The sequence below is a fragment of the Ovis aries genome, chromosome 6 (genome assembly GCF_016772045.2).
Source record: "Ovis aries strain OAR_USU_Benz2616 breed Rambouillet chromosome 6, ARS-UI_Ramb_v3.0, whole genome shotgun sequence".
NCBI lineage: Eukaryota > Metazoa > Chordata > Mammalia > Artiodactyla > Bovidae > Ovis > Ovis aries.
Genome location: NC_056059.1, coordinates 67441946 through 67460247, shown reverse-complemented (window position 1 = coordinate 67460247; position 18302 = coordinate 67441946). Strand labels below are relative to the sequence as shown.

Here is an 18302-nt window from a genome sequence, read left to right as displayed (position 1 = left end):
TGTGTGAGTTTCAGCTGTTCCGCATCTTTGTCCTTGCCAGTGTTTCATATTCTTGCGGTTTTTGTTTGTTCTGGCTTGGTTTTGGTTCACATTTTAGCCAATCTAGACTGTGTGTGCATATCTCATTTTGGTTTAAATATGCAATTTCCTTGATCAACTTTTCATAGGTTCAGTTGCCATTTTGGGTATTCTCTTTTGTGAGAGAAAACTCTATTCAAGTTTTTATTTGACACTTAAAAATAGGATTATATGCCTTGTCCTAGTTGATTTATTCTTATTTTGAAAAGGAATTCTTAGGTAGGTTATGTATTTTAAGAAATATCTTCCCCCAGTCTGAGGCTTAACTTTTCATTTTCTTAGTGGGCTATATTTGATAAATAAGATTTTATGAAGTATAATTTATCAATATTTTCTTCTATGATTATATTCTGTTGAATAAATCTATGCCAATCCCAAGGTCATGAATATATTCTCCTATGTTACTTAGCCCGATACAAGGGTCCATTAGTCCTTATAATTCTTTTTTTGGGGGGTGGGGTGGGTAGGGGAGAACATGCTTCACAGCTTGTGAAATCTTAGTTCCTTCTCCAGAAATTGAACCTGGGCACTGGACAGTGAAAGCATGAAATCCTAACCACTGGAGAGCCAGAGAATTCCCTTCGATTCTTTTAAATGCATTATCTTAAAGTTCCAGCAGATGGTGGCATTGCTATATAAAAAGGGATACTAAAAAGTTAAGATTTGATTCTCAGTTTTCCAAAGTATTATTTTAAAAATAGTCCCTGCCGATTATACAGAGTGAAGTAAGCCAGAAAGAAAAACACCAATACAGTATACTAACACATATATATGGAATTTAGAAAGATGGCAATGACGACCCTGTATGCAAGACAGGAAAAAAGACACAGCTGTGTATAACGGACTTTTGGACTCAGAGGGAGAGGGGGTGGGATGATTTGGGAGAATGGTTTTCTAACATGTATACTATCATGTAAGAATTGAATCGCCAGTCTATGTCTGACGCAGGATACAGCATGCTTGGGGCTGGTGCATGGGGATGACCCACAGAGATGTTATGGGGAGGGAGGTGGGAGGGGGTTCATGTTTGGGAACACATGTAAGAATTAAGGATTTTAAAATTAAAAAAATAAAAAACTGAAAAGAAAAAAAAATAATAAAAAAAAATAAAAATAGTCCCCCCTCCCCCACTGATTTGCTTTTATATGATGAGACATATTCACTAATGCAATTCTCATTTCAAACGTACACTTAGATATAGGTTAGAATCTTAATATTGAAAATATTTATGATGAATTGATTAGACTTTTTGCAAAAGAGAAAGGGCAAAAAAGCCCTTTAGAGGTGGGAGTGGCAGAGGAACTGTAAAAGAAACTGGGATTGGGGTGAGGGGAGCCCAGGTTTTCTCTGCCTCACAAGTTTACTTATCAGAACAAAAAGAGTCTGGGGACATACATATTTAGGTCCCACATCTGGTTTTGGCAGGTTTAGTTTAGAAAGACACGGAACTGTGTTTCCTTCTGGGTCTCTCAGGAAAGAAAAAGCCTGTTTTGATACCCATAATTTCTCTCTAAGTAAGTGAGGTTTGTGTCTTTGTTTATTTTTACTTATTTTATGAAAATGTGTTTATATGGCACGGCTCAACATACAAAATTCCTTAAGAAATTATTGCATTTAAACTTGAATTCTGGAATTACACTTTTAAGCCACAATGATAGTATTAAAAATGGTAACAGGCCTTTTCTACTCATTTGTAAATGTTTTCGACCTCTCTGAAAAATAAAATAGGTTGAGATAATTCCTAGATCTTTTCTAGCTCTAAAATTTAACTTTTCCTTACTTGTAACATGGATATTTTACTTTTCCAGAAAAGTGGGAGATAGATCCATCTGAGTTGGCTTTTGTGAAGCAGATTGGAAGTGGTCAGTTTGGAGTGGTCTATTTAGGCCAATGGCGAGCACATGTCCAGGTAGCTATCAAGGCCATCAACGAAGGCTTCATGTCTGAAGAGGATTTCATTGAAGAGGCTAAAGTGATGATGTAAGTATACACAAAACCCAGACAAATAGGCACAACATCCAGGTGTCATGGAAAGAACATGGATCTTGGAGTCACAAGTGGATTTGTGTCACAACTCTGCCCAAGCTAGTTGTGGGACCTGGGCTAATTATTTGACTTCTGTGTGGCTTGAGTTGTTTCATTTTTCTAAGCTTCAATTTCCTCACCTGTAAAATCTCACCTAGAATCTCTATCAGAAACAAGGAAGTAGAATTTAAATCCTTCTTCTGAGATGTTTAAACATAATTTGAGCAATTTTTGGGAAAAAAATATTTCACTTTTTTTTCAAATCTTATTATACATTTTTAGGAGCCCTTTCGATAAAGCAGGTGGAAGATGATGGTGAAAGGGGTGATAGCAGAGATGGAAAGAAGGGAATAGTTTCAGGATACATTTTTGAGATAAAATTATCAGGACTTGCTGATAAATTAGATGTTGCAAATCACTTAAGGAGACTGGGGGACCAAAAAGTGAAAACCAAGGTCTTGGGTGCACTATTAGGCAGAGAATGCACCATTTACTGAAATGGAAGAGACCTGCTGAGGAATAGTTTTAGAGGAAAAATGAGTAATTCTGCTTTGGACTTGTTGAATTTGAGAAACCTATTGGGTAGCCAAGTATGACCAAGGGTCAAATGCATGAGTCTAGAGTTCAGCCTGGTCACCACAGATGACATTAAAAACTCTGAAACTTGATCTGATCACATGGGAAAAAAGCACAATAGGAAGAGAAGAAGACTACAGAGTTTGAAAATATTTAAGTAACAAATTTACATAAATATGACATGTTTGTTCTACAATGAATCATATGCATTTTTCTAAGATGAGAAAGAAATGTGTATTAATGGGTCCTAAAGTTACAGCAAACAACAGCATTCTTTTTCTGTTTGCATCTTTCTGTGACCTTGAAAAATATTTGTCCTATTTGTTAGACTGAACCATACAAGTGAGGGTTTATTTATTTGTTCTTGCCTTATTTCTGATAATTTTTTCTGATAAACTTTGGCTAGTGATCTTACTGAGCAAATACAGTGTAATGTTCTAATTCTCAAATGCTTACATGTGACTATCAATTTGGCAGCTTTCTCTTGGAAAATTAGTTTTCCATCTCAAGAATTGCCTTCCTGCCATTATTCTGCACACATGTAAGCTGCATCCCCTAAGTGAAAACACACTTCATGAATTAGAAACGTAAATCAGACAAAATCTACACATATAATATGTACGTGTGTGTGTGTGCTCAGTTGCTCAGTTGTGTCTGATGCTTGCGATCCCATAGACTGTAGTCTGCCAGGCTCCTCTATCCATGGGATTTCCAGGCAAGAATAACTGCAGTGTGTTGCCATTTCCTACTTCAGGGAATCTTCCCAGGATTGGTCTCTTGTGTCTCCTGCACTGGCAGGCAGACTTTACCACTAGTGCCACCATATAATACCTATATCTACAAATTAAAGTCATGTATAGGTGCTTGAATATCTTTACCCCTACTAACTGGAGTGTTTCTGTTTGCTCATTATATGGGAATGTATCAATCACTCATACATGTTGTTTTGATATAATTAATCTCCCTGATTCATTGATCTTGTATTATCTTTATGAATGGAAAGAAGTAACATTTCAAGGTATTTTTGACTAACAAAATGTTAGTTAATTATACACCTCCTAAAATTACAAACATTAATTTGAATATTCTATTTCATATTCAAGTTGGCATAAAAGGGCTTTCATTTCAGTTCAGTCCCTCAATCGTGTCTGACTCTTTGTGACCCCATGAACCACAGCACGCCAGGCCTCCCTGTTCATCACCATCTCCCGGAGTTCACTCAGACTCACGTCCATCGAGTCCATGATGCCATCCAGCCATCTCATCCTCTGTCGTCGCCTTCTCCTCCTGCCCCCAATCCCTCCCAGCATCAGAGTCTTTTCCAATGAGTCAACTCTTCGCATGAGGTGGCCAAAGTACTGGAGTTTCAGCTTTAGCATCATTCCTTCCAAAGAACACCCAAGACTGATCTCCTTCAGAATGGACTGGTTGGATCTCCTTGCAGTCCAAGGGACTCTCAAGAGTCTTCTCCAACACCACAGTTCAAAAGAATCAATTCTTTGGTGCTCAGCTTTCTTCACAGTCCAACCCTCACAACTATACATGACTACTGGAAAAACCATAGCCTTGACTAGATGGACCCTTAGTCGGCAAAGTAATGTCTCTGCTTTTGAGTATGCTATCTAGGTTGGTCATAACTTTTCTTCCAAGGAGTAAGCATCTTTTAATTTCATGGCTGCAGTCACCATCTGCAGTGATTTTGGAGCCCCCAAAAATAAAGTCTGACACTGTTTCCACTGTTTCCCCATTTATTTGCTGTGAAGTGACGGGACTGGATGCCACGATCTTAGTTTTCTGAATGTTGAGCTTTAAGCCAACTTTTTCACTCTTCTCTTTCACTTTCATCAAGAGGCTTTTGAGTTCCTCTTCACTTTCTGCCATAAGGGTGGTGTCATCTGCATATCTGAGGTTATTGATATTTCTCCCGGCAACCTTGATTCCAGCTTGTGCTTCTTCCAGCCCAGCGTTTCTCGTGATGTACTCTGCATATAAGTTAAATTAGCAGGGTGACAATATACAGCCTTGACGTACTCCTTTTCCTACTTGGAACCAGTCTGTTTTTCCATGTCCAGTTCTAACTGTTGCTTCCTGACCTGCATATAGGTTTCTCAAGAGGCAGGTCAGGTGGTCTGGTATTCCAATCTCTTTCAGAATTTTCCACAGTTTATTGTGATCCGCACAGTCAAAGTCTTTGGCATAGTCAATAAAGCAGAAATAGATGTCTCTCTGGAACTCTCTTGCTTTTTCCATGATCCAGCGGATGTTGGCAATTTGATCTCTGGTTCCTCTGCCTTTTCTAAAACCAGCTTGAACATCCGGAAGTTCACGGTTCACGTATTGCTGAAGTCTGGCTTGGAGAATTTTGAGCATTACTTTACTAGCGTGTGAGATGAGTGCAATTGTGTGGTAGTTTGAGCATTCTTTGGCATTGACTTTCTTAGGGATTGGAATGAAAACAGACCTTTTCCAGTCCTGTGGCCACTGCTGAGTTTTCCAAACTTGCTGGCATATTGAGTACAGCACTTTCACAACATCATCTATCAGGATTTGAAGTGGCTCAACTGGAATTCCATCACCTCCACTAGCTTTGTTTATAGTGATGCTTTCTAAGGTTCACTTGACTTCACATTCCAGGATGTCTGGCTCTAGGTGAGTCATCACACCATCATGATTATCTTGGTCATGAAGATCTTTTTTGTACAGTTCTTCTGTGTATTCTTGCCACCTCTTCTTAATATCTTCTGCTTCTGTTAGGTCCATACCATTTCTGACCTTTATCGAGCCCATATTAGCATGAAATGTTCCCTTGGTAGCTCTAATTTTCTTGAAGAGATCTCTAGTCTTTCCCATTCTGTTGGTTTCCTCTATTTATTTGCACTGATCCCTGAGGAAGGCTTTCTTATCTCTTCTTGCTATTCTTTGGAACTCTGCATTCAGATCCTTATGTCTTTCCTTTTCTCCTTTGCTTTTCGCTTCTCTTTTTTTAGTCATGTATTTACATGTATCCATTCTCCCTCAAACTCCCCTCCAATCCTGGTTGCCACATAACATTGAGGAGAGTTATCTGTGCTATACAGTAGGTCCTTGTTGGTTATCCATTTTAGATATAGCGGTGTGTACGTGTGGATCCAAACTCCCTAACTATCCCTTCTCCCCATCTTTCCCAGCTGGTAACCATAAGTTCATTCTCTAAATCTGTGAATCTGTTTCTGTTTTGTAGATAAGTTCATTTGTATCATTTCATTTCCTTAAACAAAAAATTTTTAAAGCGTATTTTATTTTTGGCTGTGCTGGGCCATTGTTGCTGCTCGGGCTTTTCTCCAGTAACGGTGAGCCGGGGCTGCTCTCTAGCTGCGGTGCGCATGATTTTCATTGCGGTGGCATCTGCCGTGTGGAGCACAGGCTGTAGGGCGTGCAGGCTTCAGCAGCTGTGGCTCCCAGGCTCTAGAACAAAGGCTCAGTAGCTGTGGCAAACTAAGCAACTAGGCTTAGTTGCTCACGGCATGTGGCATCTTCCCAGATCAGGGATCAAACCTGCGTCTCTTGAACTGGCAGGTGGATTCTTTACCACTGAGCCACCAGGGAAGCCCCTCATTTGTATCATTTCTTAAAAACTTTATTTTAGTGTATTTTAGTAGGTGATATTCAAGGACACTGTGTATGTGTGTGTGAAAAGAGAAAAAGAGAGGAGAGAAAAGTTCAAGCAGCTGAGCACAAATGTTTTAGTTCTCTAAAGTGAAATTTTCTTTAAGTTATCCAACAGTTCAAAGCTCATTTCTATGAGGTGTCATAGCCATCACCTTTTAAGAGACATAAAATTATGATATGGGTGTGTCTGTGTGTATGTGTGTGATTACTAAATACATAGAAGAGTTTCATGTCAGTAAATGTTTTTCAGTCTTCAACTTAATCTAAAAATTTCCTTTAAATGCATTTATTAGTTATAATTTAAGTTTCTTTTAAAAATTCACATCAATTGCTCTTTCTTCCCTCTGTCTGTCCCGAATTTTTTGTCTAGACAGCTGTGATTGGGGAGGTTGAAACTCAAGGACCAGGAACTGGGCAAGGAGTAGCAGTAAAGAGGAAACAAAAGGCTTACAAAATGGAAAAAAGAAAAATAGAATATGGACTATCCTGTGTGTACCACAACTTAGGAAGTAGTACCGCATAACCTCTTGACCCCACTCTCTCAGCACATAAAGTGGGAAGGAAACTGTCCTACTTGCTCTGTGGTTGGGTTAGTTTCAGTCATAGCTTGATGATGAACATTATATGGAAATGGTAAGTATCACCAGTTGAGTTCAAACACTTGAAAACACAAAAGTGATTTTGCTCATGGGTCTATGCTTTCTTCAACAGGAAGTTATCTCATTCGAAGCTGGTTCAGCTTTATGGAGTGTGTATACAGCAGAAGCCCCTTTATATTGTGACAGAGTTTATGGAAAATGGCTGCCTGCTTAACTATCTGAGAGAGAGAAAAGGAAAGCTTAGCAAGGAGATGCTACTGAGTGTGTGCCAAGATATCTGTGAAGGAATGGAGTATCTGGAGAGAAACTGCTTTATCCATAGGGATTTAGTAAGTACAGAGCAAATTTGCTATTTTGTGAAGGACATGATAAGTTAGGACTTTCAGTACTTTGAATAATGCATCCTTTGGCTTAATTTTAAAACATTTTTCTATTCATGTAATTTGTTGAGAAATGTAGATTTATTTTCTATTGCCTACTGATGCTGTAACCAAGTAAGATGTTACTCTACATGTGTCTTGAACTAATTATTCACCAACAAATGAACTAAACTACTTTCCCTTCCTCTCTCCCCCTTTCTTCTTCCTTCTCTTATTGCCTTCTTTCTTTCTTTCAGCCAATAATCAAATACATATTAAGTGCCTATATATGACAAGCTCTCTGCCAGGTGCTGGAGGACCATGCTGAAGCACCAGCCCCAGTGGGTCTCACCCAGGGGGTGAAACTGCCTCCGAGTGGAGATGGTTTGGTTCTTACAGCAGCATAAAAGCACTACTGGCATTATTGAGAGGGACTCGAAATGTTAAACCATTCTGTTCTGTATCACTCAGAACAACCCTCCAAACAAAAAAGATCAAAGCTTGTTTTACCTCAGAAGCAAATAGCTCTCCTTCCCTGCCTTGCTACCTCCCCTTGAAAAACATTTTCTATCTGCTCCGTATTTATTCATGATATTCATACCATTCCTTCTGTGTCCCTTCATGTCTCGTTTCTAAGTTCCCAAATTAAATCCAATGAAAATTTGAGAATTTATGAGGAGTCCCTGTTACTGACACTTACAGGTAATCCTGAACTTCCATCAGCCATGACTAGGATGACCATAATATCTGTCATTCAGGCTGGACTATTTTGGGGCAAGAAAGGGGTCATAATTTCATTAGCCCCAGCACACCATTGCTTGTCCTACACATGATTGAGAGCTCTCATTGGCGTTTATTATTTACGACCTCCTTTAATAATTGTTTGCATTGTTTACACAAATATTAGACTCCAGACTCCTTGACACCAAGGCGTAGACTTCTTAGCTGCAGTTCAGTGTCATGAGAGTGCAAGCTGCTGAGCAATGGCTCTCAAACTTAGCTGGGCATTAGAATCACCTGGGGGCTTTAAAACATCACAGTACCGAGCCCATACCCCCAACCAATGAAATCAGAATCTTTGGGGGTAAAATCTAGTGATCAAGTTTTTGAGAAATTTCCCTGATAAGTTTGTTATGTAGTCAAGATGGCATACCCTGCTTCAGCTAGTTGAAATCTCACCTTTGTTTCTTACTAGCCGTGTGACCTTAAGTTAGTTAACTAGTCAAGTGGTGTTAATTATAGCACCTCCTTCCTATGGGCTTACTGGGAGGATTACGTGAATTAATATGTGTAAGCACTTAAAGCAGTGCCTGGCACGTAGAAAAGCTCCACCATTGTTCTACACGCCTCATGACGCATTCCCCAGTGTCTGGCCTGAGTTGCCATTGAGCACACATTTTATTGGATGGATACGGTATCAGTTCCACCTAACTCACCTTCCTAGTCTCTGTGGTTTGTCCTCCCCATGAAGATTAGAATTCAAAATTCAGTCAGGTGACAGCTGAGGTAATTCCATTTGCTCCAGCTGTCTTCTTGCAGACCTACCTAGTCTTGGTTCCTTCCTTGATCACTGTCTTTTGTGTCCTGTTTTCTCCACCTACATGCCACTTAAGATCTATTAGCTAACAATGTGTGTGTTCTCTGTTGAGGGCTTGCCTTGTGGTTTGACTTTGAGATCATTGCTGGCACTTGTCAACATCTTCCAGACTGGCCCCTGCTGGCCCTCCATTTCAAGTTTTTTCTTTTGTTTTTGAACTAACTGAACCACAAATTAGCTCAAAAGAGAAAAATTCGGTCAAACCTTTGACCTACATGAGGCTAAAAAATGAAGTCAATGGTTTTCCTGACTAAGCTGACTGAAAATAGATTGTCTTGGCATCAAATAGTTTCTGCATTATATACTGCTATATTTAGCTCACTGTGGTTTAATAAATAAGAAAATATCAATTGTAAACTGTTCAGTTCAGTTGCTCAGTTGTGTCCGACTCTTTGTGACCCCATGATGTTACATTCAATGAAATGTAAATTTTAAATACAATTTCTTAATTTCTATAAGTAATTTTATACAATGATTATCCCAAAGATATATAATGATCTTTTATTTTTCATGCATATTGGACTTTCCTCTTTTTATTTATAAAGGTAAAGTTTTAAATACACACGGTTTTTTATGTCAAGATTCATAGTTTTTTACCTCTTAGTTTGAGTTTATCCTGATACTTGTCAAGGATACTTCTTGAGAAAGATTACACATTTTAAAAAGGAAAAAAGTTAGTTAAAATTTTTCTTTTTTTATCATTTCTTAAAAAAAAATCACTAAAATCCATCTCGCAAGGGCAGATACATTAAATCCTATGTAGCACCGACAGTTATCACCATGAAGTAGCATGGTTGCTCACTCAGAGGTAGTGCTGAGCCACGAGCGAAATAAGGAAAAGAGTACAAACTCTGGAAAGAAAAAACTTTGCATTCAAACCTGGATTCTTTTCTTCTTTCTATAGGCAGCAAGGAATTGTTTGGTCAGTTCTACATGTATAGTAAAAATTTCGGACTTTGGAATGACAAGGTACATGATGCACTTTCTTTCTTTGTTTACTCGTAGTAGGGAATCTTACATTCGTCTACAGACAGACTGAAGGTGTTATCGGCTTTGCTCTTTTTTCCCTGAGGGAAGTGTTGATGTGGTTGGATGTCCTGCTGACCCACTTTGAGCTTTAGGACATGCACCAATTTAGCTATAAGGGAAACTGAGACTGTGGGCTAGTCTTCTGATCTGTCAGGTCATTATTAATAAAATATGTCATCCCTTAAAAATAAAAAGAATTTCTTAGTCGACTTATGATATGTAGAAGGTTAAGAGAAAAGTTGTCCTTATATATTTCTGAAATAGAAAAAAAAATTTGTTTGCTCAGCTTTGATTTTGCTGTCCTTTTCCTGCATTTCTCTTATCAATTGTAGTAGCTGACAGTCAGCAAGGGTGTGAAAATAAGGTTGAAAAACCTTATTTTCAACAACTCAGTGCAATTTATATTTTGAGTCTGCTTTCCTTCAGGTTGCTAGAAAGTTAATCCTAGTGATTTCAGGGTTTCTCTCTGGCTCTCTTCAGGGTCAAAATCCAAACTCCTTCTGTCTCATGGGGCCACATACTAGAGATGGCCTGACTGGTCCCTGTTGCTGATCACTGAAACTGGCTTCCCTGCAGCCACCATTTTCCTGTTTTGTCCTTGTCTGACTCTTGACACAGGTGGTTGCTGACTCATCCTGAATTTCTGTCTGTAAGATTCCTTCATGCCTGGCATTATTAAACCACAGGCCTATTTTAAACTGAAGAATTGCTATGGTTTTCTGAGATTCAAATATAATAAACACAATGGAGGTTTGGTTTAAGGGGGAAATTGTATCAGGGTTACTTTCCTACCTTGATAGCAAGAAGAGAAGGTATCCTGAGCCTTTCTGTGGTAAAAGACTTTGTATTTTAGAAATCAGAGTTAACCAAAAGGATTAGAAGTACACAGAACTTAGGGGTGATTAACACAATGTGCTCTGAACTCTGATGGCTGTAGGTACGTTTTGGATGATGAATATGTCAGTTCTTCTGGAGCCAAGTTCCCAGTCAAGTGGTCCCCTCCTGAAGTTTTTCATTTCAACAGATATAGCAGCAAATCTGACGTCTGGTCATTCGGTGAGTGAATTTGATGTTCATTTGCTGGAGCTTTATTGAATAAAATAGAGATTGCTCTTTTAACTTTGATTTTTTGATATTATCTAGCTAAAAGTCTTCTTATAACTGTGTTTCTGTCTCAGGTGTTCTAACACATCAGATTGTCTTTGGCAGCTGGCAACCTTCTTATATAAATTTGCCTTTGGGGTCTTTTCCTTTCCCACTGAGCACTTGCTGTAAAACCGTTTACAGAGTCTACTGATTTAGAAAACAAATTCAGCCAACCTTCCCACACCACAGAGACTTGCAAGGAAAACTGATTTTACAGCATCATTTAATCTTGAGTGTAATTAATAACCTTCATTTCTTGACTATCCGTGATGCCATCTCGTTTACATTATTATTCCCATATTTTGTGAAATTAGACATAGGCTTCCTTGGGGTCTATCAATAGCTATTTATATTGGGTAATGTTCTTCATTGAAAAAGAGATACTGTGGATCCATGTCTGATGGAATTTGTTCTTTGAGTTGACTTGCAGACAATGGCAATAAATGTGTAAATGATCTATCTATTCTCTTTCACCTGGGCCTTCCTGGGTGCCTTCTTAGGTTGTGAGAGACATCTGTACCCTCAAAGGGTGTGAATGTTATTTCCCACAATAAGGTTTAGCTTGTATTGATCTCATTAGCTCTCCACTGACATGTGATAGTCTTGGCTGGTGACATTTTAAGCTCTGCTGGAGAGCAGTTGAGTTGTGAGACCAATGATAACACCATAAGGATTTCATCAATGGTGGCTATAGAACAATTAGAAACCCTAGAGTTTTATCTGACCACCTGTCTTTCTTCCTCACTGGGCAGTGAGCTTCTTAAATTCTTAAGAACTTGGACAGGTTTCAATCTTAATTCTGTGGCTCTAACATAAGGGTGGAGTCTGATCAATATATAATACATATTTGTAGAATAAGTGAATAATTAAATGAACTCAAATTGAGAGACTTGAAGGAGCTTCATCAATCATCAATGAGTTTTGAACACCTGCTTATATAAACAGAACCCCTGCCAGATTTTCTGGGACTCTACTCAGCAGTCTTTCAATGGAAAGAGGGAAATGCATGCCTCCTGGTCAGGAGTTTTCCTGGCCTTAGCAGGCAGCAGGGGATTACACAATATTGTCATTTTCTATGGAATGGTAGAAAGTTTCATTGATATCAGGGTATGGAGACATGAATAGTACTTTGAATTAAAGATGCTGCCAGCATTTTCTTCCAATAAGAAGGCTGTCAGAACCAACAGAAAAGGGAAGGAATTGTTTTCCCTTGGAATATATTCAGTTCAAAACCTAAGATGCACAGGATCTGCTTCCTGGATAGAACTGCAGTCATTCTGGATGATTGCAACTCCATGGCTGCAGGAGGGAAATAATGCCTTGTAATTGGAAACAGCTCAGTTCCAAGTAACCACCTCTGTCTAACCTCTTATTTTTATGTGTTTTATTTTCAGGAGTTTTGATGTGGGAAGTTTTCTCAGAAGGAAAAATGCCTTTTGAGAATAGGTCAAATTTGCAAGTCGTGGAAGCTATTTCTAAAGGCTTCAGGCTGTACCGACCTTACCTGGCACCAATGTCCATATATGAAGTCATGTATAGCTGCTGGCATGAGGTGAGTGCCCTTACTTTCCTTCAAAGGTTGGCAGTTCCTGCATCTGAGAGCAGATTGATTATCACCCATGTTACCCCAGGACTCTGTCATGGCAGGAAACGGTTTCTATTTCTTGGTAATGATCCCTGAGAGCCAGAAGTACTTCCACAATAAAAATCATTAACACATTTTAACAGTGGCCTTTCAACTGAGGAATTCAGTACCTTTTCTAAGTCGTATCTTTCCAAAATTGGTTCCTACAGAAACTCTCGATGTTATTAAAGCCTCCGTGATGAGAGGTTTTACTCCTTTTAAGAACTTCTGGGTGGAAACTAAGGGTAGAATCAGACTTGTTCAATTTTCACGTTGAAAGAGAAGGATGGTGTTTTTATTTACTTCACTCTACTATAATTTGTCTTGCTTTTCCAAGGGTAAGAGTAATGGGTTTTATCTCTCCTGTGGCATTTGAGACTCCTGATAGATTAAACAAAAATAGGAATGAAGGCAGGAAGTGTGCCAGGAACTTGTACTCAGAAATCTCTCTCAGGAGGCCAGTTTCTCTTTTACTTGAAATGCCAACCTTAAAAATCAGGCCGGATGAGTTTATATCCCACCTCTGTCTTTTCTGGGGACAACTCAACACACCCCTCCCCATCATCAGACTCCTCTGTGACTTTGACAGTTCTCTCTTTCCAGTTGACAGTTTCAGCCCAGAATAGCTACAACTGGATGAGGATTTCCTCCTGGCTAAAAAAGAAATCACTCAACTTCCAATTCACAAACACTAAAAAAATTCAGTATTTCAGAAGTAACGTGGTTGTTTCCATTCCAGAAAAGTATTAATTTTATAAAGATCCCCAGTGTATGAAAATACTTTACATATGATTAACTGCTCTGCAAGGGCTCTTGAAAGACATAAAAAAATATTAAGTAAGCTGTTAGTAGCAAACAGATGTCTGAAGAGCATCTTTGCAATAATAATGTAAATAGCTCAGGAATGTACATGTCTAAAGCAATATACTTGTACATGCATATATAATAGAATACTTTTTGAGATTTTACATATCTGTGGAGAGGAGACAGAGAAAGGAGTAAATAAGATACTGAGGACCAAGTAAACAAGGTGCTTAAGCATCTCTAGACTCAAACATGATTATATTAGCATGGTTATACTTGTTTCTGGAGAAGGCAATGGCAACCCACTCCAGTACTCTTGCCTGGCAAATCCTATGGACAGAGGAACCTGGTAGGCTGCAGTCCATGGGGTTGCTAGGAGTCGGACACGACTGAGTGACTTCACTTTCACTTTTCACTTTCATGCATTGGAGAAGGAAATGGCAACCCACTCCAGTGTTCTTGCCTGGAGAATCCCAGGGATGGCGGAGCCTGGTGGGCTGCCGTCTATGGGGTCGCACAGAGTCGTCGGACACGACTGAAGCGACTTAGCAGCAGCAGCATACTTGTTTCATTGGCTCTACTACTGGCACAACCTCAGCACCAGCAACAAGCTCCTCTATTTATTCTTGAAGTCTCAAGGAAGACTCTCACATGTGCTCACATATTCTCCTATTCTGTCCTTTAATTGTTATATTTTATTTACTCTATTTAAAAAATGTCATTTATTAAAGTATAGTTGGCTTACAATGTTGTATATTAATTGCTGTTATACAGCAAAATGATTCAGTTATACATATATGTACATTCTTCTTATTCTTCTGTTATGGTTTATCACAGGACATTGAATATAGTTCCCTGTGTATACAGTAGGACCTTGTTGTTTATCCATTCTATATATAATAGTTTGCACCTGCTAATCCCAAACTCCCAACCCCTCCCTCCTCCACTCCCCCTCACCTTTGGCAACCAAAAATCTGTTCTCTGTGTCTGTGAGTCTGTTTCTTTTTTGTAGATAAGTTCATTTCTTTCATAGTTTATCCGCATATAAGCAAAATCATATGGTATTTGTCTTTCTCTTTCTGACTGACTTCACTCAGTATGATAATCTCTAGGTCTACCCATGGTGCTGCACATGGTATTGCTTTCTCTTTTTTATGGCTGAGTAGTATTCCGTTGTATATATGTACTTCATCTTCTTTATCCATTCCTGCATTGATGCACATTTAGGTTGTCTCCTACTCTGTACTTTTATTGATGCCATCTGTTTACAAGCCACTAGGGGTGGTGTCTCCCTACTAACCCTGTTGCCAGGGACCCCTACTACCATGAATATTTCTATTTCCCATGGATTTCGAAGATGCCATGGGGCTTCCTCATGGAGTCAAAGTCAAACCACATCCCACTGTGAAACAGGAAAAAGGCTCTAATCTCCATGGCTTGGAATTTATTGACTGAGCCTGAAGACAGCACAGTCAGTGCTTCAAGACCTGAAAAGGCCCTCATGGAAATATGCCTTTTGCTTTCTGACTAAAATCTGTCTTTCTACAGGGGGTCAGGTATAGTGAATAACGGGAAGAGCTTGGGGACTTGGGACTCTAGAGGCCCCTCTCTCCCAGCTCTTCCTTTATTCCATGCATATCAAGTCATCCAAATAGATCTCTAGGGCAGATCTATGGAGCGTTCTGTGGTGATGGAAGTATGCTATCCGCATTGTCCAAAAGGTCAGGTGATACCTGGCTATTGAATTGAAAAGTAGCTAGGGTGACTGAGAACTGAATTTTAAGATGTATCTAATTTCAGTTAATTTAAATAGCCATGTGAATGTTTGCAGCTCTAGCCATTTTATTTTTGCAGCGATCTCTTCCCTTATATTTTCACACCCCTGCCTCGCTCAGCTGCTGTTCATGCCCTGTCTATCAGCCAAGATATCTGTCTCTTCTGTTCGTGGTGAAACAGACCGGATCTGGGTCCTGCCAGCAAGTTCCAAAGCTGGTCTCTGTGTGAATCTTAAGCTAAGTTGACCGCCTCCAATTCCCTTTTCCAGAAACCTAAAGGCCGCCCGACGTTTGCTGAGCTGCTACAGGTTCTTACAGAGATTGCAGAAACCTGGTGACCTAAAGGGACTGCCAACCCAGAGGATCATCCTGCAGGACCGTCATGAAAGGAAACCCTGGGTGAAGTCACTGATGGTGACTATCACCCTTTAGAGCCACTGACTCTGAGAAACAGTGCAAAGATCACAGGCTTTTCCAATTTGTTAAAGCTTGAGAGTATTCTGACAATAACTCTTCTACATGTATGTTTGAAAGTGACTTCTAAACCTGGATTTTCCTGTAATATTCTTTATGTCTCATGCATGAAGAATGAAAAAATTGCTCCATGGTGGTCTTTACAGTGACTGCTCTTCATGAGAAACGCCCTGAGAGCCCCCAAGGTTACATGAGAACCTTATCCTTTACTGAGGACACTGCTTTACTGAAGAGGAGTGACTTCTTCTTTTTTTTTTTTTTTACTTTGGTGGCGCATCCGTAGAAGATGAAAATAAATTCTGCCAAATCCTGGAATAAAGGAGCCTGCCCTGCAGGATGTCATGCTTTTGAGCTGTACAGATCTTTATGAAAAATGCACCTTTACAAGCCACATGAGTGAGCATTCTGGAACTGTCCTTCATAATCTTCCTTATGTTATTTAATAAACTATTTTTGCACAGATTTGATTATTTCAGCACAGTTTCCTGTGCTCCAGTATTGAACAGTTACAGGAGAAAGTCCTTTGAACAGGATCTGGTGAAGTTTCTGTTTCTAGTGAGATCCATTGTCCAGGACAATTCAGAACCTCCATCTCAATTCTGAGATTTCACCCTTGGTACCTGTGAAATTGGATAATTGAGGAAGCCTCATTTTGTCATAGAAAGTACCTCTGGCACCTTCTAGAAGATGACTTGCTTTTTCCATAAGAACAAAAGGTGGCAAAAGCAAGATACTCAAATGTTACATCAAGTTCCATTATTTCTGAAGTCCAAGGTTTTAGATTCAAAATGAAATAACCAGTAATCACCATTAAACCTTAATTTTTCACATACCATTTGCAGGAATGATTGGAAATTGATCTTCTTCATCTTCAGTGCTTCAGAAAGGGGAAGCTGCATAGGGGAAAGGGTGCTGTAGAAAGCGGGAGTCATTACCATAAGGTTTAACAATGGGAGGGGCTTTCTAGATGGCACCTAGTGGTAAAGACCCCGCCTGCCAATGCAGGAAACATAAGAGACACGAGTTTGATCTCTGGGTCTGGAAGATCCCCTGGAGGGGGGTCATGGCAACCCACTCCAGTGTTCTTGCCTGGAGAATTCCCTGGACAGAGGAGCTTGGCAGGCTACAACCCATAGGGTCACAAAAAGAGCTGGACACAGCTGAGCACACTCGCACTTGGAAATAGAAACTCAGAGCTCTGGGGAGTGCAGCAGAGGAGTGGGTAACAGATGGAGGAAAGATAATCAAAAAACATCCACCGTTCTTCTCTTCCCCATGAGTCTCTTGCTTTCTTGGCCATTTAACACGTGGTCCAGCATCTTCACTAGTAACAACTTGGAGCTGTTCAGCTATGATCCCTATTTCCTTAAAGCAGATTAGCTCAAGTATGATTGATAAACTGGGGGACTTTGTCAGTATTAAGTGCCAGTTGGCCAGGTTTGTTTTTCTCCAGCACTTTAATGTTCTGAAGTCATCTGGGGTAATTTTTCTCACAACTAAAGAGAAAGCTTTAGCAGTAAATGAGGATCTTAAGAAATATAGGTGCCTTCTTTTAGTGCCGGTAGTGGTGGGTTGGTGACTTCCTGTATGATAAGCTGTCTGGGAAAGCTGAAAATGCAGGTGAAGAATCGGCTTGGACTGAAGCAGAGTGGTTTCCTTCTGTCACTTGTGCGCATCCACTCATTGATCTCATCTCCTGCTCCTCCCCTGTTAACTCACACTGTCCCTCGAACATTCCAGGCACCTCCTCACCTCAGGGCTTTTGCATCTGCCTGCCTTTTGCCAGGAGTGCTCCTCCTTGATAGCAATGTGGCTTGCCTCCTCATCTCCTCAGGACTGTTGCTCAAAAGTCACCCTCTCTGTTACGCTTTCTTGAATCATCCTATTTAAAACGATAACCCCACCATGGACATTCCCTGTCTCCTTTTTCCATATAATTTTTTATCTACAGCTCTTAACATTATACAGAAAATAATATATTTCTACTTATTTATTTGGTCTATTGTCTGTCTCATTATCCCTGAAACTGTAACATGTGTGAGGTCAGGCATTTTTGTCTCTTTTGTTCACTGCTATATCCCCAGCTCCTTAAATAGGGCCCAACACAGAGTTAAGCTAAACACTCATGGAATAACCCAATGAAATACAAGTGGTGGAATTATCCGGAGGCTTCATCTTCCAGAGGTGGGGATCCAGTCTGGTAAGCAGCTCTCCTCTTGGGATTCTTGGACAATCCATTGCTTTGCCACACAATAGTAGGCCATTTTTCCTTCTGATTCTAGTGTATAATCTCAGGTGTTCATCGCTCTTTTTAGTAGAATTCTTACTTTTTCAAGAACAATTTGACTTACCCATAAATTTTCCATATCTCCTTTTCCCTGTTTACATAGAGAAAATTATGTTTTGTTAGGGATTGACATCAGATTAACAGAAAAAAAGATTCCCAAATAAATCTATAGAGAAACATAAATTCATATAGACACATCGATATTTAATAGAAGTAGATTATCCTTGTGTCTACACAAGGACAGAAGTTTCTTCACACTCCTACCAGATGTACAAGCAGCC

The 18302-nt window shown here is 39.6% G+C and overlaps 1 protein-coding gene across 8 annotated transcripts in view; it reads left to right on the top strand.

Moving 5' to 3' along the window:
• TXK (TXK tyrosine kinase) overlaps positions 1 to 16569 on the top strand; it is a 63443-nt gene extending 46874 nt beyond the window's left edge. For 4 of the 8 annotated variants that reach the window (XM_060417083.1, XM_060417080.1, XM_060417082.1 and 1 more), the window contains 5 exons: positions 1887 to 2058; positions 7039 to 7255; positions 9787 to 9851; positions 10849 to 10967; positions 12452 to 16569. In XM_060417083.1, coding sequence (XP_060273066.1) covers positions 1887 to 2058; positions 7039 to 7255; positions 9787 to 9851; positions 10849 to 10967; positions 12452 to 12738 — 860 coding nt within the window. In that variant the 3' untranslated portion in view covers positions 12739 to 16569. The remainder of the gene's footprint in view (positions 1 to 1886; positions 2059 to 7038; positions 7256 to 9786; positions 9852 to 10848; positions 10968 to 12451) is intronic. The other 4 variants (XM_042251387.1, XM_042251386.1, XM_004009816.5 and 1 more) reach the window with 2 other exon arrangements.
• Positions 16570 to 18302: the final 1733 nt, after the last annotated feature.